Source organism: Crocodylus siamensis, chromosome 9 (assembly GCF_052110815.1).
Source record: "Crocodylus siamensis isolate JL-2025a chromosome 9, ASM5211081v1, whole genome shotgun sequence".
In the NCBI taxonomy this organism is placed as follows: Eukaryota; Metazoa; Chordata; order Crocodylia; family Crocodylidae; genus Crocodylus; species Crocodylus siamensis.
In genome coordinates this window covers 69589292-69611650 of record NC_143403.1, presented here as the reverse complement: position 1 = coordinate 69611650, position 22359 = coordinate 69589292, and the positions used below count along the sequence as shown (strand labels likewise).

The 22359-nt window shown below is 46.4% G+C and overlaps 1 protein-coding gene across 1 annotated transcript; it reads right to left on the bottom strand.

The window, feature by feature from the left end:
• Window positions 1–779: 779 nt before the first annotated feature.
• Window positions 780–20623, bottom strand: FOXN4 (forkhead box N4). Its single transcript, XM_090062827.1, has 10 exons — window positions 20494–20623; window positions 19057–19145; window positions 6738–6901; window positions 5791–5906; window positions 5576–5692; window positions 4613–4740; window positions 4041–4137; window positions 2870–3077; window positions 2053–2436; window positions 780–1380 (listed from the first exon to the last, which is right to left on the bottom strand). Exons 2-10 carry the CDS (start codon window positions 19140–19142, stop codon window positions 1130–1132), a joined length of 1551 nt encoding a protein of 516 aa, XP_089918953.1. The 5' UTR covers window positions 19143–19145; window positions 20494–20623; the 3' UTR covers window positions 780–1129.
• Window positions 20624–22359: the final 1736 nt, after the last annotated feature.

Genomic DNA, 22359 nt, shown 5'->3' with positions numbered 1-22359 from the left:
TAATCTATTTCTTTTTTAATCCTAGGGTAAAGGGCTAACTGCTACAATTTCTACCCAGTGATCAATTTAATAGTTTGGTCATACTACATCCTTCATGGGGTCAGGCTTTTTTACTAACCCAAGACATAACAGTTGTCCTGGATTTGGTTTTCGCATTTGCTTGTATACTGTGCTGCCTCATACAAGACGTGCACTTTGTTCTGGGAAAGCAGAAGGAAGAACAAAAGGCTTTTCCAGAATCCTACCTGCCACAGCACAGGGTCCCCGTGGCTGAACGCTGGCTATATGGAGTGGGGGCAGAATCTATGTTCAGCTAAAAGCTACTCCCAATTTGGCAGTAGCTGTGAAAGGGTTAAACTGTTAGTTGTGCAACTGTGGCTCTAAGGACTGGAGTCCACCTCTCCTCCATGCAGCCAGGAGCCCGGTCCAGAGCCACCCCACTAGCAGCCGTGTCCATGTCCACATGCCTCTATTCTGGCATAGATATTGTTTTCCCCATTTTGGAGGGCTAATTTTCAAGAGAAATGGTGTGTATTGTATATGAGTAAATACAGTAAAAACTTCGGCTCTGTACATCCCTCCTTTCCCCATCCCATATCAATAAATTAAGACCGTTACGTCAGCAAAGTGTTTAGGGTTGCAAGTGTCTCCAGCCATTGCATGTAATCTGTGTTTGCTGGCTATGGTTATTTGGCAATTTGAGAAGAAGATACAACTGTAAGGTAGGTTCTTAAAATCTAACGAGGAGCTGATTGAACAATATGTTGTAGGCATCTGGTGCCCAAACGCTGTTGACGTCAGTGCCGAGGACTTGATTCTCATGAGTGGTTTTTCAGCTGTGTTTAAATTATTCTAGTGAAGGTTTTACCGACAGGTGCATTCCACGCTCCTTCTTGTCAGCTCCTCCATCTTCTGTCAAGGTGGTCACCATGCTTCCTTGACCTTGGTGACATGAAAGGGGAGGTGATGTCTTCACAAGCTCAGCTGCTCTTGGTCTATTTTGGCATCGCACCGAGTGTCCTGGTAAACCCCTGATATGTTGCGAGCCTTACAGTTTTTTAATCGTACCCTAAGGCTCCCCAAGGCAAGGGGTCTCCAAGTTGCTTAGGTCTGCTAAACAGCATGAGGCTTAAAGCAGAGCGATGGGTTTGTTGCCTTGGGTGTTCATGTACTGTGACGAGGACACGTTGTCCAGCGTGGTGTACGTAGTGTACAGACCTGTCACCTGTAAGTCTGAAAAGGAGCGGTCGCTGCCGCTGGACACCGGAGTGAGGCCAGCAGTGCCCAGGTCATAGTCGGAGAGCTGAAGCGGGGAGTTGCTGAAGACGCCCATGGTGTCTAAGCTGAAGCTGTCATCTTTCATTTCTTCCCAGAGGTTACCTGCAGGAGGCAAAAGGCAGCAGTGTCAGCACATCGGCCAGTGACTGGTTTGAGTTCAGGGGGGGAAAACAGTCTTAAAAGGTAAGTAAAATGGAAAGCTTCAACAGTCATGAACAATATAAGCTTCCTGGTGTGAAGGCACTCGGACAACGTGGCATATTCTGGGTTCAAAGGACGGGTCTATAGATAATATTCCTAACCTGCTTTAACATGGGCTCTTCACCCTCCCGTGGCTGTAGCAGTGACGTCGTGCTTTCCTAAAGCACTGCTTGAGCATTAATCAGCTCATCTTCACAGCAGTCCCCTGAGGTGGAGAAATTCTCCTTTTTTCAGAGAACAAAAGGAGGCAAAAAGGTTGCTGTGGTCAGAGTGAGGACTTGGGGGATCCCAGTCTACTCAGGCTCTTACCCTGTACCATGACCCTTGGGTCTGTGCTAGCACCATGAAACCCAGTCCTCCCTCAGCTTCAACCCTCTCTGGACATTGCAGCACTGGGAAAGTACGCTGAAGAATGCATGGAAAAGAAGTGCCCCCAAATGCAGCGCCACAGTGAAGACTGGGATCTCTGGTAAGAGCCCAGGCCTGGAATGGTTTGTGCCCAGGAGCCGGCTAAGTCCCGGTGAAGACTGCTGAGCACTCTAGGGGTCCTCTTCCATCCAGCTCCCCCCTTACCTTGCAACGCAAAATCCATGATGCTCGGATCGAGCGCGTCCACTTCAGCGTTCATGTCAGTGGTCACATTGAGGAAGTCGGCTGGTGCGCGGCTCAGTGGGTGATGAGGGAGGGGGCTCCGGGTCATGTCGGGCAGAGCATGGAGAGGTGGTGTCTGGGCAGGTGCTGGTGAGCCTGGGGCGATGCGGGCCTGGGTCTGGATTTGGTGATGCAGTGGAATGGATTGCAGGGACAGCGTCATGATGGGTGGTGGCTGCAGCTGCGAGAGGGAGATGCGGCTTTGGGCCACTGCCACGTGGCTTAGGGTGGAGGCCTCAGGTTCAGCCTGCTTGCTTGGCCGCCGGCAGCTCTCAGGTCTGTCGGTGATTAGCTTGTCTAGTTCCTCTGCATGGGAGATGAGCACCACCAGCCCCCAAGAGACAAAAAAAGACTGAGCATATGCAATTATTATTACACAAGCAGGGCCCAGGGACAGCATGCCAGGCATGCTCTGATTTCCAGCGCTAAATAGGGCTTGGTTTCGTGAGCAGAAGTCAAACCTGCCCTTTTTCATTGCCTTTCTCTGCAGGGAGCCAGAAGCAAGACGGGCTTCATACCTAAAGCCAGTAACGACTTTGCCCAGCTGCATTATGTAACTTAGCACTATCGGTTCTCTGGGCAGTGGCATGGGACTTATCACAGCTCAGGAGGAAGAAGATGGGACATTTTGGATGCAAGACCCATTCTGTCCACCCCTCCTCCGTGGAAATGACTTCTTACAATTCATGCCTTCCTGGCCAAGGAGCCCAGCTTCCTGGGGACCTTATTCCAGCCCTACCTGGGTTAGCCATGCTCCTGTGAATGGCAGCCAAGTCCTTCCTCTTCCATTTCTGCATTTCCTCTTCCATCTTGTCAATCTTGGCTGGATTGAGAGCCCACAGGCAGCCTTTGCGGGAGGTACTGCTCATTTTGTTCTCCACTTTCTCAAAACACTTGTTCAGGGACAGGTTATGGCGCACAGAATTTTTCCAGCCATCAGGTGCTGTCTGTGGTGCAGAAGGGGGTTGGAACTGGCTTGGCCAAAGCACGTGTGATTTTCAGCACTGTTGCAAATATCTACTGGGCTTTGGGTGGAGGGCAGTTAGGAGGGCCAGGGGGCGGAGATATTAGGTGAATGCTATTTTCAGAACCTGCTCAGTGTCTTCATTTACTGCAGAACATTGCAGCCTGTTCAACTTGCACTGGGGCAGCTTTTAGGCTATCACTCAGGCTCCCTTTGCTGTGTATTTTGAATGCATCACATAACTCTAGACTGCACTTGCTTCCAAGCACAGAGCAAAGTGTTGGTGCCTATGCATTCTAGGCTCTGCTTACATATGGGACAGCCCCTCTCCCCCACCACCGTGTCTTCCTGACTGTGCTCGGCTTAAGGCTACCCCATTGGTGAGGCCTGGATTGGACCTGTGCAGGCCTAGGGACTTCAGGGCATTTTCTGTGGCATTCAGCTGGTTGTGGAACTTATTCTGATCCCCGATCTGCCCAAGGCAGCTTTGGTGAACTGTGCACCTGAGTATAGGGCAGAACCTCACACTTAGTGAGCATTGCTGCAATAGCTGTGTATAAACCTAAAAGAAGATATGAGGGAGAATCCAAGGGTGGATCAAGGATAGTCTTTCTTACCGCTGCCTTCTTGTAGCGCACTTCTGCTTGGGACAACAGCCCAAGAAATGGGATGGGACAGGCTTCCATAGAGGTGCTGCCTGTTTCCTCAGATTATACCAGAAGTTTAAGGTACATGCACACACAGCCTGCTCTCCTGTCAAATGTCGCTCTGCAACTGGCCAAGCTGATAAGGCTCTGCAGTTGCATTTAGCTGAGGCGGAGGTAAGGGCACGTGCAGGTGTCTGAGGGTAGTTCCTGCCCCAAAGCTGGCAGAGATATTGGTGGTGAAATGCAGTGGGAGAGAGGCCAGGATTGTTCTGTCCCATCCAGTCATGTTGCTTCCTTACCTTGAAGTAGGGAAAGTGCTCCTTCATGAAGCTGTAGATCTCGCTCACTGGAAGACTGCCTGTTTTGCTATTCTTTAAGGCCATTGCAATTAAGCAGCTGAGAGAAAGAAAGAGAAAGGAGGTAAGAACAGATTCCTTCTTCAGATTGTGCATGCAGGGCTCGTAATACCCTCCTTGTCTTAGGGCCAAGAGCCAGGGCAAATGAATGGGAGCTTCGCACAGCACTTCGTTTCCTCTCATCTCCCATAACCCTATGCATGTTCAGTTTTAAAGAGTCCATAAGAGATGAGACCTTGCAGACCCAGGTTCTCAATGTTGCTTCTTCTCCTCTAGCCCAATGTAAGATTCATTTCTCTGTTCACTGCTGCGTGACAGCTGCCCCCTGGACAGAACCGCAGAGGGTGCTGTATGATGGGTGATGCTGTTCTATTAGAAAGAAGTTCTGCCAAGATGGCAAAAAGCCAATCCTGTTTCTGAGCCATGAAAAAAGCAGGTTGGCTCTGCTGTGCCATGTCAGATCTGTTCCTACCCCATGCTAGGAAGGGGAAGGCTCTATACCATTCTCCACTCACCTGTAGGAATAGATTGGCTTGGGGTAATGTTTGGGATGCAATTCCTGAGCAGAGTGAGGAGCAAGGCGGGGCTGAGTATACTGAGGTTGGGAGCCGTAGGATGCACTATATAGTGCAGCTGGGTTACACTGTATGCATAAAAAAAGAGAGAGAGAGAACTCAGAACAGTCATTTCTCCTTGCTCACCTCCTCCCCGCAACACACCCACCCAAAAGAAAGGAGATGTATTTTGGCTCCGTAGTGATGATAAACGTCATCTCCCAGGAAATACCCTTAATCACATTCTAGACTGTTAAGAGGCACTGGACAGGCTTCCTGAAGCAGATGGCTATTCTAGAGAGACAGGAGCTTATCTTCCAATCCACAGTAAAAGTGATGGGTAGACTGTGCCAGAGCAGGCTGCTCCCAGCTGCAGCTTGAACCTGACCTAAAGTGAAGGGTGAGGTGAAAGGAGTACCATGCCAGTTTCCATGCTGGGGACATACTGGGAGTTAGGTGTGATGGAATTCCCCCCTGAGGTCACAGACAGATCCCATAATTCTGCTTTTCCAGTGTCTTGACAGAAAGGGTGTGGAAGAGCAGGCAAAAACACCATCTCTTCAGCAAAGAGGGTCAAACATCACGCTTAATAGAATTAGCTTTACTTCTCTTGTTCCAGTCGGTGGGGCAGGGGGAGGTAACCAAACTGAAATGAACAACTGGTTCTTGAAAACGTGTTATTGCATTGTTGTATGCCTCTAGCGGTGGTAGCAGGGCGTCCACAGTTTCCAGAACTGGACTTTTCAGACCCTGACTCTACAAAGTGTGTGCTGTGGCACAGGGGTTTGTCCTGAGGAATTAAACAAGCAATTTGGGCGCCTCTGTGAATACTGATACAGAATACCCACGGGTCTGCTTCTAAGACCATGCAGATCTGATCCTGATGGCTGATTTGTGAAACAGGAGCCTAGCACGTAACGGTACCTGTTGCTGTGCACTCTGAGCGATGGCAAACACTTGCTGAGTGTGGGGAGGTGGGAAGAGCGGCTGCTGGGTCTGCAGGCTGGGAGGGGGCTGCCCTACCAGTGTGTACTGGCTCATCTGCCGGGATTAAAAAAAACCAACAGAACTGTCAGTCCAATGGTCACGCACTCCGCAAACAGCACAATGACAAAAGAGACACCAGGGTCTGCTCTTACGTTGGTCCCATGCGAGGTGATGGAATTCAGTCCTAGGATCCCCTGGGGCAGGCTGGCCTGCACATGGATCATGGCTCCAGGGCCACCTGTTGAATGCATGGCACCTGCCAGAGGACCTATTTGCAGAAAAGCACATGGGATGAACACGCACGTGCATGCAATTCCACCTCTAACAAATGAGCGGATATGTTTTTTTTACCAGTTGTCTTTGTCCTTGAACACATCTCAGCTCTGCTTCAACCATGATCTTATTTTCATCAAGCCTTTCATCCCAAAGGAACCCCAAACTGATTTCAAAGTGCAAGAGGAACCTCGCCTGCCCCTTAGACCAGCTACAGCTGGGGTGGAAAGTGATGGCTGTTTACCAAGTTTTGTAGTGTCATCGTTGTATGGGGTGTTTTACAAAGGGTCAATTCTTCTGAATAAAACCCCTGTCCCAAAAGGGCTGGCCATATAAAGCCACAAAGGGCTCTGTAAAGTGAAAGTGGTGAGCTGTCTTGCTAGAATGCTTTGGGGAAAAGGGGTATTTGCTCAAGTGATATTGAAGGAAAAAGAGGAGCCTGGTGAACATCAGCTAGGTAGGAAGTTGAATGGAGCAAACAGGTGTGGGGTAGGTAAGTTATTCTTATTTTAGTGATGCTGAAGCTAAGCACAGAATTATTTTCAGAGGTTCTGATTAGCTCTGAAAATCAAAACTACCCTTGAGATTACATGGGTGGCAGCTAAACTGGGCATAAAACTAAAATGCAGATTCTTAGCCCTTTATTCTAACTATATAAGACCCTCTGCTTCTTATTAAAACATACTGGGCCTGTCTTTGTAGCAAGACAGGCCATAGTAGTTTTGGTGGAAGGCTAAATATAATGCCTATAAACACTACCAACAGGAAAGACGACACAGAAGGTTTTGTGCCTTTCATGGTGATATCGGTTGCTCGACAACCCGACCTGTCTGTTGCAGCATGGAGTTTTGTGAGCTGATGCTGAAGTCCATTCTTCCACTAGCCATCTGCTGTAACCGAGGAACGTCAACAGATGTCAGCCACGACAAGGACTGCAAGTCACTGGGGAGGTCATCTTCGCTCAACTGGGAGGAGTCAGAAGTCACAAGCCTACGGAAAACAACAGGACAGGTTAGCAAATGGCAGAGATGCTGCTAGATTGTCCCTGAGATAGAAATGGCATCTGGAGGGCCTTCCTCACAGAAGTTTCAGCAGAAGATTGCGCCTGAATTTGGAAAGTTGGGAGTCTGGATTCTGAGTTCCAGATATGCATTTCTGGTCCAGGGCTATCTCCAGTCAGTACCTGCCCTTATTGGTTAACATATGTGTTCCTCTGCAATAGTTGTAATATCTCATTTAACAGATAATGAAGCGTTTCTCTCTTGAACCAGGATAGTTTAAAGGACTGTTCTGTAGGGATCTGACTTGGTAACAAAGGTGTGAGCTGGACATTGAGACATGCACCTTTGCTCAGGAGGTAGATGGTATTGGGATTAGCCATGTGCTTGAAGTACTGTGAGAGTTTCCATTGCAGGGGCTGCTTTGCAGTGCAGCGATGAACATCAAAACTGCCAAACAGTTAAAGTTCAACCTAGAAACCTTCTCTCTTCCAAAAGAAAGCTTGGTGTTTCAAAAGATTGTCTTAATATTTTAAAATAATTAAGGATCCAAACAACTTCAGTATCGGATGAATGACTTCAACAAGATTAGAAGTTTAGTGTATAAGCATGTCTCTGTGTGTTGCTTTGAGGAATGATGCCTTTATATGCATTTTTAAAAATGCTTTAAAACTGAGGGAACACATTGAAGCAAAAGAAGCCAAAGATCCGTTATTAACCATTCTGAGAATCTTAAAAAAAAAAAAGTGAATAGAAGATATTTGGAAAATTTCTGCCCATTAGCATACAGACCCTGCTGACCCAGCTTCAGTTAAGTGCGAGATTCTGTAAAAACAAGCTTTTTCAAGTGCCTCAAACTACTGCAACTGGCTCCAAGAGCATAAAAAATACCCATCTCAATATTTTGCTGCAGGGTTTACAATGACAGCTCTGCAGCACCATGTCAGGGCATGGGAATGAGAAACTACCTGGACATAAAGCCAAGACTGTACACTGTGCATGCAGCTGTACGAGAATGAAATGCTGTGTTTTAAACCAGGATTTTTTTAACCTGAAAATGTCTCAGTCACCTTGAAGTCCAGCTTCTGACCAAGCTAATGAGGAATTTCAAGGCTTACCCCCTCAGCAGCCTTTACACAGCCTGCTGAGGGGGCTTTTCCAGCTACTGTTTCATGATGTGGGCATGTCCAGAGAAGAGGTGGTGTTGCTGAGAGGCCAGGACATGAAGCAGTCCCTGCTGGAGTGGCTCTGCACTGTCCAGTTGTGAAAGCCTGCCATACCTCTCTTCTGTGGTCTGTCGGCTGGGGGGACATGCTGGACAGTGAGGTCTCCCCCCTGAGAAGCACGCTGTGTCCAGACCGCCTCCAACCTAGGCTGGGAAGAAGGTGTCCTGCCCTTGGGGCTGCCGACGTGGCCTTCTTAAAAGCATAGCCATACCCTGCTGATTCAGGGACCAGGCTCTTTATACCTTCACCACTAGAGTAACTACTGCTTTTAACAAAACTGCGTTAAAATAGTTTGGGCTTGAAGCAGCTAAAGCCAGAAAGAATTCTAGCTCTCAGCCTTGGTATGCTTTTTTGTTAGAGGGCATAAAAATAAAGCACATTAAAGTGGTGATAAAAGTTCAATATCTAGCCTTCCCTTAAACAGGATTCCTTGAAGCTCGCCCCTAAAGCATCACGAACAAACAAGCAGGACTCTTCACCAAAGCACAACCTGGTGTTTCGAGTGGCTTGCAGATTGCTCCTATTCAGGCGTGCGGGGCTGTTGGCACTTGATGAGATTCCATGGGCCCAGACTCAGCTTCACTTCTTAAGGCAGCCTTTGAAACCCTCCCTAGTGAGATGTTAAAAGCGTGTGGCCCGAGATGCAGAGCATCTTAGCCGATGAAACCAAGGCCAACACAGGCCAGAATTCTCTGGGTGAAAAGTTCAATTTAGAAGTGCAATTTCTGCACATTTTACCCCACTTGTACATTCTGTGCTCTTAAAAAAAACAACAACCCAGTGACCTTTGCATTCGTTCTGAAGTGGTGCGCTCGATGGAAAAAACAAAACTGAAATGCATTTGCGTTCAGGGCCAGATTCAGTTCTTAATTATTCCAATTAATTATTCTAATACTCCGATTAGAGTCAAGGAGTAAAGCAGAGTCAAGGAGTAAAGCAATTACAAGCAGAAACCCCCTACTCATGCCAAAGAGGCCTGCAGAAGTTAAAGGGACTGCTTGTGAAGTCAGGCACTAATGGCCTTGATAGGAGTGGAAAGGATTCGGTCCAAGGAAAGCACATTTCTGTTCTGCGAGAACGCTGCTTGGGCTGAGATTTGTGTATTCTGCTTCTGACTCTAAGAGAGTTGTCTAATAAATGTGTTAGACTCTAGCAAGCCAGCTGCAGGGCATTAATGTTCATTCATTGCCATGGACAACACAGAGGCATTAAATAAACCCCATCTCCGCTGAAGTATCTTTTATGTTTTACATGAACCTAAACCAGCTTAACGGAACGAGCCAAAACTCCAGTGTGTGGCAGCCCGGAAGGGCATTCAGCTTTCAGCTCTTTCTATTCACAAATCCTAGAAGTACATAGCAAAGTTCCCTATCCTATTCTTGGGGAGAGCCTTTAAAGCACAACTTGGTTTGTTTGTTTGTAAAATGTTAAGGAGGGGGAAGCCCAAGAAAACAAGGAGTTAGAGCTCAAATCCTGGCCGAAAACATCTTCAGATCCTTCTCCCAGCCTACCCTGGCTTCTTTCTCCTACTGTAGTTATAGCGCAATAATTAGCATTGCCATGGTTACCACTGTTCAGTTATTTTGTGGGGCCTGGGACTTAAATACATAAAAAGGACATCAGGTGACCACTCTCCCTGCGTAGAGATTGGCTGGATTGTAAGTAAACAAGAGCATTAAATGATTTGAAAACTGGGCAGGCTCATGTGGCTTGCAGCAGTTGGACCCGTTCGTTGTAAGCCGATAACCCATTGTGTTGCAAACGACTGTTGCCCGGTGGCACGTGGCCCCCATTGTTTTTGGGATTCTTGCTTAATTGTTTTTTTCCTTCCCCCTCCTCCTCTTTTTTTTTAAACAAACTTCACATTAATCTGGCTGAATGACAGCTGACACACAACACACACACACACATGCCATCTGGCACCCTGGTCCCTGCCAGTCCTTCCAGACAAGTCAGCTCCTTCAACAAATAATGGGGTCAGATGGGCGGTGAGGGTCAAAGCCCATTGCACACGCCTCCTGTCAGGGAATGAATCCGCCACATGCCCTCTCTCCTCTCCACAGCACGGGCTAAACATCTCTGGAAGGGCAGGATGCCGGAGCCATATTTATACGCAAGAACCCTCTGTCGCTTGATCTTGTTGGAAAACAGACAGATCTCTGCTTTACGTTCATGTTAAGTGGATCCACCCAGCGCACGTGTTCAGTGGTCCCACTTCGAGCAGTTAGCAGTTGTCAGAAAGCTGAACGGGGTGAAAACTGAACAGCAGAGAGGTCGAGATTCTCTCACTTCCCAGCATAACAGCACACGGCCCGTCGGTCGTGTCATACCACCGTCTTCCTCTGCAGAGCCACGAAGTGCCCGACAGCCCACGCGTCAGGTGCAGCACTGCGGCATGCAAAAGCGTGTAGTCCGGCTTTTAAAAAGATCTGATGTACTTCTGACGTTCCTATAGCAGGCCACTAAGCCCCGTTTTAAGCAGGACACAAAGATCCAAGTAAAGATTGTACTGAGAAAGATCTTGTTAGCCAGGTGGGTCACCCCAGGGGTGATGGCTTCCCCCACAAGTCCCAAGTCCTAACCTAGTTTGAATCTGACCACATACTTTCCAAAGTCTTCAGTTGGAGCAATGGTTCTTCTGCTAAATGGCTTGCTTTACTCTCTTGAAACTACTTTTAAAAACGAGCAGTAGACTGGTTAGCATTCTAAATATCAGCGCCATCGTTTGGACAAAAAAGGAAAAATTTAAGCAGAACCAACCCAGTATGTTCAGCATAAGGGGATCATTGTTCAAGCTGTCTACCAAGCAAGCGTAAGGTTCAGCAGCGGTGACTTCCTATCATGCCAGCACTGTGTATTTCACAGGGATGCAATCAAGGTGGTGGGAAACTAAACCTCTTCCAAAAGCTTACACGGGGAGAGCACTGTTTATGAGCTATGCACTGCTGTCCTGTTGCTGTTTTTAAATGTTTCACACCAGTCATCCTGCGGGAGATGAGGTGCAAGTGTGGTTTTGGCTCTAATAAACATATGTAAATCCAACCACCCGCTTTCAGCTAAGTCCTGCACAGTTGTGGCTAGTCTGCAATTTATTTCAGAGGTTCAAACGTTCTTTAACCTGCTAAACACCACCTCACAACAACAACAAAAAATCTACGAGTCTGTGCGTGTGTGTGTGTGTGTGTGTGTGTGTATACACAGCATCTTTTTTTGTACATCTTGACTTTCCTTCTCTCCTTCTTCCATTTTTGCCTTAAATTTGATAGCAAGGATTTGAGAGCAGGGACTATGTCTTCCTATGGGAATTGTACAGCCCCTGGTATTTAATGTGCATGTAATGCTGTACTTCATACATACTTATTTAAAAGGTCCCAGATGGCCTGTTCCCCAGTACTTTCTGTCCACTATGTCTGACCATGCCAGTTCTGTGTACAGAAGGTGATGTTTGCAGCCAGGCTAGAAACATAATAGTGCAATATCCACTTCTTAAATGTTGTGATGCATTTATAACCTTGCCCCCAACCCTTATTTCACTGCAGAAAAGAGTTTTGTTCCCAACATGGGACTGAACCCCTACACTAGGAATCACTATCAAGTTGAGAATTGGCAGGTTGTTACAGCTCTGTGCCTCAGTTTCCCCACCTAATAACATGGGAATAACAATTATGACCTCCCTTGTAAAGTGCTGTGCACAAGCATTATTAGTCATCACCATCTGCTCCATCAAATGCCTCCAGAGGTAGCCATGAAGGTAGCTGGCTGCAAGGAACCTTCAGACTCAGGGATGATGTTTTTGGTTGGTTAAAGGAAACAGCCATTTGAACAAATCTCCTCTCCAGGGAACCCATTGTGCTGTAGCATCCACTTTTCTGCCCTAGAAATACTATATTCACTGCATGAAGACACCTAGGGCCAGGTTCAAATTGCCTTCATCAGCACAGCCCCAGGACTTTGATGGGACCTGGATGTCCAAGTCTAGTTAGACCAATTTTAATAGACTTGGTGCCAGCACCCTACATGCATGCCTGCACCCAGTATGTGCCTCCAGGAGGGCACCTTCTCCACTCAGGCTCACAGGGATACTCAGAAACTGCTCAGAGCAGCCACTGCTGTACCTCACTCCTGCTCAGCTCCTTCGTGGTTCAGATCACTCACTTAAAACATGCAGGCTCTGCATCCAGCCATGGTTACTTCAGGTTGGCAGCACTAAATTCAGCTCAGAACTGGTAGTGGTGGTGTCCTACTCACCTTTTGCCCAACAGAGTAAGGTCAGAGCATTCATCCAGAATATGGGAGACCTGGATTCTTGGTCCTCCTCACCCTGAAGGGATATGAACCTGGATTTCTGACTTCCCAACCCATCTGCTATGGAATAGGCTAGACTCAAATTACCTTCTGTCTTTCCAGGTGAAGCTGAAACACTGAGCAAGAAGAATGGGCAGTATCCCAGGTCCTGGTCCCTTTTTATCCTTTTCACATTAGATCCTCATTGGTTTAAAAACATAAAAAATCTCCCCAGAAATCAACCTGGATTTTCTGATTTGTCCTTTAGAGGTTCTTTCCTCCTCTTTCTCTGTATAAAGCACCTAGGTGTATAATGCAGACTTGCTCTTCGTCATTTTTAAAGTCTCTCCATTGAGTCTTTGGGATCTTAGGGTCCCAACTGGGTCATTTTGAATCACCCCTCTGGGATTGGGCCCCAAAATTTAGGTGTTGCCCCAGTTGTAATCCTGGCCTAACTGTGTCCACACTGCAGTGGGGCTGTGTTCATTGTTAAACATACCTAGGAATACATCTTCTTGCTCTTGTTCAGCTGAAATTTATATAAACTGTCAAAAGGATGGTTTTCTGTAGAAAAATATTTCCTTGTCTAAGAAACAGTGACCTTACTTCTGGCCCTCTTGAATGCATTGATTGAAAAATAGAAAATGGTTCAGGTGATTTGGAAGGTCAGTTCAGGGGCTGGCACCAGACTATCTGACAACAGAAGCCTCTTTAAGGAAAAGGTATGCAAACAGCATTCATCTTGAAACTACGACCAACTTCTTAACCTGAACGACAGGGAGCTGGGAAGAACATACTTCTCAGTTTTGTTTCTCGACTGCTATTGCATTAGAAGCCAATGCATCTCTTAAGTGCTTTGATAAATTGGGTCTAAGCATCTAACTACCACCGCTTGAATATAACCAGCCCATTTACTATCTTAGGTCCTGGTCGATTCAATAGAGCAAAGACAGGCATTATAACTAGCAGGAGGGGATCAAATGCAAATCTGAGGTGACTCAACTTATTAGTCATCAAAAGTTGGCACCACCTCTATAGCTGTAAAATCAACGGGTGCATCTACACATTCATTAATATGTTTTAGGTAATGTGCATTAAATCCAGCACCTCCATTGTGAGGTACTAAAAATATGCACATTAGCTTATATTAATGTGCATTAGCTAAAGAGCACAGGTATTTTGTGATACATTAATACACATTAAAATAGGCTAATGCACATTAAAAGATACCTGTAGACATGCCCGATTTTTTTTCCATTGTTAAGACATATTATTAGTAGCAAAATTTAACACAGTAAGCGTGTCTACACATTCATTAATGTGCCTTAGTTACCGCATATTTAGTCTAGTACTTCCTTAATAAAGTACTATCTAAATGTGCAGTACCTAGAGTTACTGAGCAGCAGTGCCATCACGCAGTTATTTAGTGACACTTACTGTGTGCATTAGCCTAATAACACTGCGCAGTAGGCTATTAGCACAGTTTGTGCTGCAACGTGCTACTGCACAGTGTTATTTGGCTAATGCACAATAAGCATCTCGTGTAGACATGCCCAGTGATTCCTACTGTTAAAGCCACCTCCCAGACCTTTGCTACATTTCAAACTCCAAGACAAACAGTTAACCCTGTAGTTTTTCTCCTGGACATGTAAATGGAGTCCACTGCTGAAGCGTCTCGAATGAAGCCAAGTTAACTGCATTATAAAGCAGCCTGCCAAACAAGTTTTTTGAAACCAGTGCACAGCTCTGCCAAAGGTCTACTATCTCCCACAATATTTTGGTTCCAGATAGTTTACCCAGATCTGAGGGTTCCACTTCTGTAATTGTATGTACAGAGCACCAATTAAGGTGTCTGCCTGCTCATTTGCTGTGAAGCTTCGCATCTCTGGAAAGCACTTTAGAGATTCAAGATAGCTACTGTCTATAGTGCGAGTCTCTCACATTATGTTCTCTCATGGAGACTGTGTGTGTGGGTTTTGGTGGTGCTGGTGGTAGATGCCCTTACCCAAAACCAAAAAAAGAAGGCTGTAGCTTTTCATGGTTGCTCTTAGTGTGTGGGAAGACATTTTACTATTTTAGGTTGTGTATGGAGAAATGCAAAGAAATGAGTTCAACATAACTAATGTCAGTTGGCAAAAGTTGGCTCCACCTTTGTGATCAACTTCAGACTAGAGCAGACGACCTAGGGAGGACGGGGAAATCTCCATTATAGGGTATTTTTAAGTGTTGGCCTCACCTGCCCTTATCTGGCTACTTATCTGGGGCAGCCTCTTCAGGTTTCTTCCAGCCAAACTTTTTTGTCTGATTCAGACCCCTTTTTGAACGTTTTATTCTTTATGGATGACTTTATTACAGTTTTCACATCTGGCTTGTAAGTAAGCACAATGCTTCTGCTTGATTGAAAGAAGGCTGGAAGAACCATTCTATATATACAGAATTAATAATGTCTGCCTGTGACATGACATTTTTCCTCTTGTTCTCATATGAGGTCTGCTGTTAAATAGCATTGCAGCATGGGACCTGTAAATGGCAGCCCTGAAAGTAATGATTTTGTAATTTCCAGATAATTTGAGGAGCAAGGGCTGCAATTCCTTATTAGCACATTTCAAGAACTGCATAGGAAACAGTTGAGCTAATCCACTTAACTCAATCCTTGGTGGCCTGGGTTTGACTGATTCCTAGGAGTTCTCTCGCATTTTTTTAAAGAATGAAGTAACTAGTGTGATGAAATTCCTCTGACATATTCCATCATTATCTCACTCAGTGTCGAGCACACATGGTGTCAAGGGAATGGACACTGGCATTCTCTTCACAACAATTACAAGTCTGTTAGTTATGTCCTTGTAACCTTTTGGCTGTGGCAAGTTTTTCTTAGTGCAAGCTCCCAGACTCTGACTCTCCCCAATTATAAACAGTCCAGATATAAAATTGCTCCTCAGAACTGGGTAGGAGATTGCAACTTCCAGAAATCAAAACCTAGAATAAGTAATTATATTTTACAAGCATCTTTCACCCCAAAACCTTTTACAAGCAAATTGGTATATAAGCTGTAAAAATAGATCTTTATCTAGGACTGAAATGCAGTGGCTTTTGGAGTAGAATATAGCAGCGGCTTATGGTTCTAACTCCAAGAAAGTATTTAAGCACATCCATAGTTCTAAGGCTCCCTAGTTTTTAGGGAACTGCTAACAAACTTAGGGCCTTGCTGAATCCATGCTTATTGGAAAAAAGAACAGCCCTTACCAGTTTCTGGCAGGAAGCGAAGAATATCTTTAATGAACACTGGGGGAAGCTTATTCTGGTGGAATGTAATTTAGCTAGAATCTTGACTGGATCAATAAATAAAGACTTATTATGCATTTGTTAAGGACTGAGGATGAGCTTAGTCTTCAAGATACAGAAAGGAGATGTTCTGCTGAAATATTCATGGCACTGTGGTTGTTTAACGTATTCTTGCTGTAAAGACTTATTTCTAATCCAATCTGAACAATAACAACATTGCAAGGCCTTAAATATACTGTACAAGTCTACTCAGTTAGTATAAGGAAGTATCAGGACTACTGTTACATTACGATACACATAATAATGAGCCCCCAAACCTTCATACAGCATGTCTGACTGCACACAAAACCATTCATGTATCTAACCAGCTTTGTTTACATTTGTTGAAAAGAAAAAGTAATGTCATTCCTTAAACTGGAAACACTTATTAAAAGAAGTGACTTAAGTGTCCCATGCTACATCACTGCACAAAGCTATTTCTTTGACTGTTTTAACTTGGATTGTACAAAAATAGGGTAGGGTCCAATTAATTACTTTTCATCCTGTTCTTTGCACTTTATTTCAGAGGCATGTGCTCTATATGCAGCACCCTAGATAGGTCTCCCTTGCCATGCAGTAACCAGTGTGGCTCAGTGCATGGCTGCGGAGAAGTGGTTGGAGGGGAAATGATATTTCAGTCATGCATCTACCAACACCTTAATGGGATGCATGCAATTAAAATCCTACCAAGCTGGCCTGGATTTGATTCTCTCTTTGTTAGCTGTGCAAATGGTGGGAAAAAAATGTATATTCTGCTTATGCACCGTTTATGCAAGATGTATTTCCAAATGCACATAATAAAATTCTACAGATATTCGAAGACCTCGGCATTCATAACCTCACTCACTTTGCTTCCCGGGATTTTGAATCAGGACTTCGAGAAATTACTGGGAGTCCTTGCATTGTTTTAGAGGCCTTTAAATCGGACTCCTTGATTTACTTAGCTCCACAATGCAATATTTACAAGTACTCTGTTACATTACCAGCTCACAGCCTGCCTCTCATTTCAGTTATTTAAAGGCAAAATACTCATGCTTAACATTTTTAATCTGCAAATAGAATTAGGACGAGCAAATGGATTGGGGTTTGCCTTTTCCAAGGTAGTCTTTTTAATGCTCTGCTCTTATTCACCGAAACATAAGCTGCGATCAATAGAAGCACTTCAATAAGGTGTCAGTGTTTTAATTTTGGAGGAGTTGGAAATGTATCCTGTTATGAAATATATTACTTTGCATTTCAGGTTAGGTGACCAGCCACCTCTATAGGGGATGGATAAGGGGGCACTTAGGATACGCCTAATACTGTATGAAAAAAATTCTCTAAAACACTCTTAAATGCTTCCTTTCCTGGACTTCACAGAATAATATAAGACTTAGCACCCATCTGTCTGCTGTTTCTTTTACATGCACTTTTGGTCCAGAAGATCCACCCAAGCGGTTTTCCAAAAATGAGAACCACCCTGTAATGCTTCAAATCCATTGGTCTTTAAAACACACGGTAGTGTATTATCTGCAAGCCACATGCAAAAATATTTATATTTGCTGCCTTTCATTCCCTGCTTGTGCTAACTCTCTCTCTCTCTCTCTCTTTTCACAGAATGCTCTCTTACGCTGACTGCAAAGTCTGGTCTCCTCAAAGTTCAACTGTCCAATTGAAAGATCCTAAGTGAGACAGAGAGTATTCCCAGCCTCCCACTCACTAATTGGAGGCCATTTCCCATTTTGTGGAGCCTTGATGCTCCCCCATGGAGAACTCAGGACTGTGGGTTCCCGTCTTGGACTGTGGTGACAGCAGGAGAGTAAACAGAGCTGATAGAATTTGACAGGTCTATTCTTTTCTTAAAATCATTCAGTCTAAAAGATTTTCTTTTACATAATCCAAAGTGTTTTCTCATGAAGTAGGACAAATACTGCTCTGCATTTTGCAGCGCAGTTCAGAATTTATGCATTTTTTATCAGAAGTTTCCACTTGTAAATGAGGTCGTGTAACTCAATTAGAAAGTACATTTAAAGAAAATCACAAAAGTGTTAAAAACTTTCAACATTCACGAGGTGAGATCTGTTAGTTCAAAACAGCAAACTAAAAGGACTTTTAAACCCTACCTGATGAGCAAATAAACTTGGACTCTCTTTGCATTGTCTACTAAAAGTAAAACAAACCCTACTTTCCATCAGAAAGAATGGTTTTTCTTTTCTGTTGCTATTAATTAAAGAATTATTCTTCCCACAAAAAAGGTCTTTGTTTGGGTGATATAATCTTCAGGAGGATAATACAGATTTATAATTAAGCATCCAGAGGTCACCCACACCCTTAATTAAAAACTGAATAATTTCTTTACAAATATTTACATTGCCAACAAAGTGTCTAGTGCAAACAGTGCTTTAATAAACAGCAAAACAGAGTTCCACAAACCTTTCTCCATACCGGCTTCCCAGAGAATAAGAGATCACTTGTTGAGCTGTGAGAGACTGCAGTGCAATGTTTTCATTTTGAATAGAGAGAGGCTAGTAGAAGAATACCTGCGGCTGCCTGGGTTTGCCCAAGGAAATGTGTGAAAATACCCACAAGCTGGGAAGCAGTCGACTGTCACCCCTTTCTCATTTTGAAACAAAAAGAAAAGCCCCTCTTTACTTTGCTGAGCTCATTCACATCCTGCTATCATGTTATTTCGTTGGAACTTTTGCATCATGTGATAAGATGTATCCCAATTTAACCCAATGCACAATAATTCATGTATAACTAACCCACAGCTTCCAAGAAAAAAAAAAAAACTTTTAAAAAAAAGATGAGTGGCTACACATTGGGTATGGGTAAAGGGATGCCCACTAATCACAGGCTGTTGGCAAAATAAGTTTGATCCTGTTCATATAAGTTGTTTGGCATCTCTGTTTTTGGGAACTAAGTATCTGCTTTAATTAGACTGTTCCCAAAAGTTAATTGAGTGTGACTTGTAGTTTTCCTGACTGCTTCATTTCTATCCAAAATGCTCTCTGAAAGCATTCTGAATAATTGCTATTTTACAGTAACCTCCAATCTGGTAAAACACATGAACGGAGTTCATACCTACAGTTTCCACCAGCCTTTGAAGTTATTTTTATCAATTTTGAGTGACTATCAAAATACTTTAAATCAGGGCATTTCTGAATAAATAGCATGCTGCAGCCAGTTATCAAATAGCTAATCCAAGTTAAAGAGAAAGTACAAACTTAATAGACAGCTTTTCAAATGGAGTCTGATTTCACCCGGGACGTACAGAACTTTGCTTAACAGGGTAATGCGTGTCCAGTACATCTTTACAAACTGATCAGTTCCTCACCTGTAGTCCTGTGGTGATGGGTGATGATTATGCCCTGAATTTCTAATGATTCCTGACATTATGGATGTGATGTCACTTTCTATCATCTCCTTTAGGGAAGACAAAAAGAAGGTGGGGGGGATCATATAGGTATGAAGTAGCTATCCAGCATTTCAGCAGTAAGAAAGAAAAAGCACAAAATTCTAAATTTTAAAAACCCAGAACATACACCACAATTTGAGCTATACACTCCCCCCCCACCCTCCCCACAGGTTTTTAAGAGTAGCATTTTATTTGGAGGATCAAATTGATTTACACCACCTAAGTGTCCTGCAAAGACAAATATAATCTTCACCATGATTAATGCATTATTGAACTCAAACAGGAGGGACAGCAAAAATACATTCTGGGCAGGTTGCATTAAAAAAAAAAATCCTCTCTGTGTGAGCTGAATAGTAATTAAACCGGGGGGGGAAGGAGTCAGTTGATGCTGTTTACTGTAGTAAAAACGAACGTACATCTGACCTGACTCCATTTAAAAAGTAGGAAAACTAAACTAAAACCAGCAAGGGGATTAGGCAGGATAAACTAAGGTTAGCAGTGGGATTGAGGGGAACTAAACTCAGAGCAGCAGTGGGTTGCTACAGCCAAACTAAAACCAGCCGTGGGACTGGAGAAATTACACTAAGGGCATGTCTACACATTCATTAATGCACAGTAGTTACTACACATTTAGTACACCACTTGCTTAATGAAGTACTAACTAAATGTGCAGTAACTACATAATTGCGCAGTAGTGCTGACACAGTTTTTTAGTGACGCTTACTATGTAACGGCCTAATACTACTGCACAGTAGTGCATTTTCACGGTTTTTGCCCAGCACATGAGTGCGCCGGGTTGTTAGGCTACTGCGCATTAAGTGTCCCATGTAAACGCACACTAAGAGCAGCAGCAGGATTAGGAAAACTCCATTAAATCCAGGGATGGGACTGGGGAAACTACATCAAACCCAGCGTCAGGGAGAACTAAACTGAAAGCAGCAATGGGTCTTTAGAGCTAAAATCAGAGCAGCAGCGGGACTGGGGGGACCTGCATTAAACCCGCCAACGGGAAACGGCACTAAATCTGGCAATGGGATTAGGGAAACGGCACTAAATCTGGCAATGGGATTAGGGAAACGGCACTACAACCAGCAGTGGGACTGGGGGGAACCCGGCAGCGGGATTGGGGCAGTGACTCTAAAAGCAGTGGGGTTAGGAAACCCCCTACTAAACCAGCAGCGGGATTGGGAGAGACTGCATTCAGTCTGGCGGCGGGACTGGGGGAACCTGCACTGAGCCCGGCACGGGGAAACGACGTTAAACGCGGCAGCGGGAGCGGGGAAAGTGCAGGAAAAGCCGGCCGTGGGAGTGGGGAAGCCGCGGCGCGACAGCAGCTGCGGGACGAGGGCGGCAAACCTGGCGGCGGGTCCGGGTCAGGGTCCGGGTCCGGCTCGGGGCGGCGCGGCGCGGCGGCGGCTCCGGGCTCCGCAGCGATTTTAAATTTCCCTCTCAGGAGCTGTCCAGCCCCGAGCATGCGCACCGCCGCCGCCTGGGCCGGGCGCGGCTGGGCGGGGGCGGCGGCGCCCTGCGAGGGGCCGGGGTGCGGCACTGCCGCCCGCCCGCCCTCCGCCCGCCGCCAGGGGAGGGAGCGAGCGAGCGGTTGGTGCCGCCCCGCGCGCTTCCCCGCCGCTCGGCCCGCGCCGCCGCCGCCGCCCTGCCCTGCGCGGGAACCGGCCCGCCAGCGGCCTCCCTGTGGGCTACTTGGGAGCAGCCCCCGCGGGGGTAATCGGGGAACGGCCCCTGAGGGGGTGGAGGAGGCAGAGGTGGGAAGGGACAGGAGATGCCTCCCCGTGAACACCGGCTGGCCCAGGCCCGCTCCTGGCCCGTTTTTCGGCAGGGCTGGGGCCTCTGAACCCCCGCGGCCTCCAGGCCTGGGGCTCGCGCGGGGTGCCCGCCTGGACTGGGGGAGGCTGGGTGGAGGGTCCCGGCAGCGGCCTGAGGCCCGAGCACCGCTGAGGTGAATTCTGGAACAGGACGACTGGGTTTTGTCCTCTTGAATTTGGAAACCGTTTGGCCTTGAACGAGATTAAAAAAACAAACCTAATAACCTGCTCCTGGGCCTAGCCAAGCCCCAGGTGGATCTGAGCGGGAAGGAGGCTCCGCTGGGGCCACGGGGCCACTTTCCCAGCGAAACTCTGCCGGCAGAGCAGCCAGGCGGTGTTCGCCGGCCCCTCCGACCCTCACCCCCTTCCCTGCTTTGATTGTGTTGTCCCACGCGATCCATGATGTGCCCTTAGTGGCCCCCATCACAGGGGGAAGCTTGTAGCTGTACTTGGAGGGCTTTGGCCCATGTCACAGCATGGCATACCAATAGGCCTGTGTCACCTGGAGGCAGCAAGTGGGGCTGGAAGGGAGAAAGAACTGGGTCTGACCGGGCTTCCCCCCCCCCCCCCCCCCCCCCCCCCCCACGTTCCTCTTTCCCTTGCAGCCTCCAGCACTGCAGGTCTGGGAAGCCGCGATTCAGAGGCTGTGCCCCTCGCTGCCCTGCTCCATCGCAGCAGGAATGTATCCGGTCCCTTGGTGAATCTGGCTACCCTGTCCACTTCCACTGCCTGTGGTGGCAATGAGTCCCACCCGTTAATGACACCCTGGGTGAAAAACAACACCCTTGTGTTTGCTGTAAACTGACTGCCAACTTGTTTCAGCTCTCCCTGAGAGGGATCGGGGTGAAGGAAGCAGGGGCTGGGGCTAGAGGGTGTGTGGAGAGGAAGAGGCTGGATGTGGTTGGAGACCCCCAAGGCTTTCTGGGGTTTGCCGTTCAGGACAGGAGAGTTTACTAGCAAAGGCTGAGCTGTTTATGAACATCACTCCAGACTCTTATAAGCCACTGCCCTGGCCAGGGCTCTCAGATGGGTGCAGTGCCACAGACCAGGGCACACCAATAAATAGAGGAAGAGGCTCATCTCCCAGGCACTGTGAGCTCCCTTCCTGTTTTCTCCCCCCTGTCAAGAAGTTTTTAGCGTGTAACCCCATAATTCAGCATTACCAGGACACATGGAAGGCATACTTCAAGAAAATGGATGGCAACGTCAAGAGCTGGGAGGAGCTGGCTGCTGACCGACTCCAATGGCACCGCAATTTCAACCAAGCGGCAACATGTCTTGAAGGAAAGCATCTTGCCCTCGAAACAGAGAGAATGGAGGAAGGAAAAGGAAAAGAATCCCAGCCTGCAGCCTACTCTCTCCTGCGGAAAGCCCTGCAACTTCTGCGAATGGATCTGTG

What these genes read in the sequence shown, in the direction of transcription:
- FOXN4 (XM_090062827.1), bottom strand. Translation starts at nt 19,142, where the DNA reads ATGATAGAAAGTGACATCACATCCATAATGTCAGGAATCATTAGAAAT. An exon ending in TCACCTCGCATGGGACCAAC is followed by an intron (nt 5,693 to 5,790) that starts GTAAGAGCAGAC and finishes TAATCCCGGCAG; the next exon opens with ATGAGCCAGTACACACTGGT. An exon ending in CAGGAGCATGGCTAACCCAG is followed by an intron (nt 2,437 to 2,869) that starts GTAGGGCTGGAA and finishes TCTCCCATGCAG; the next exon opens with AGGAACTAGACAAGCTAATC.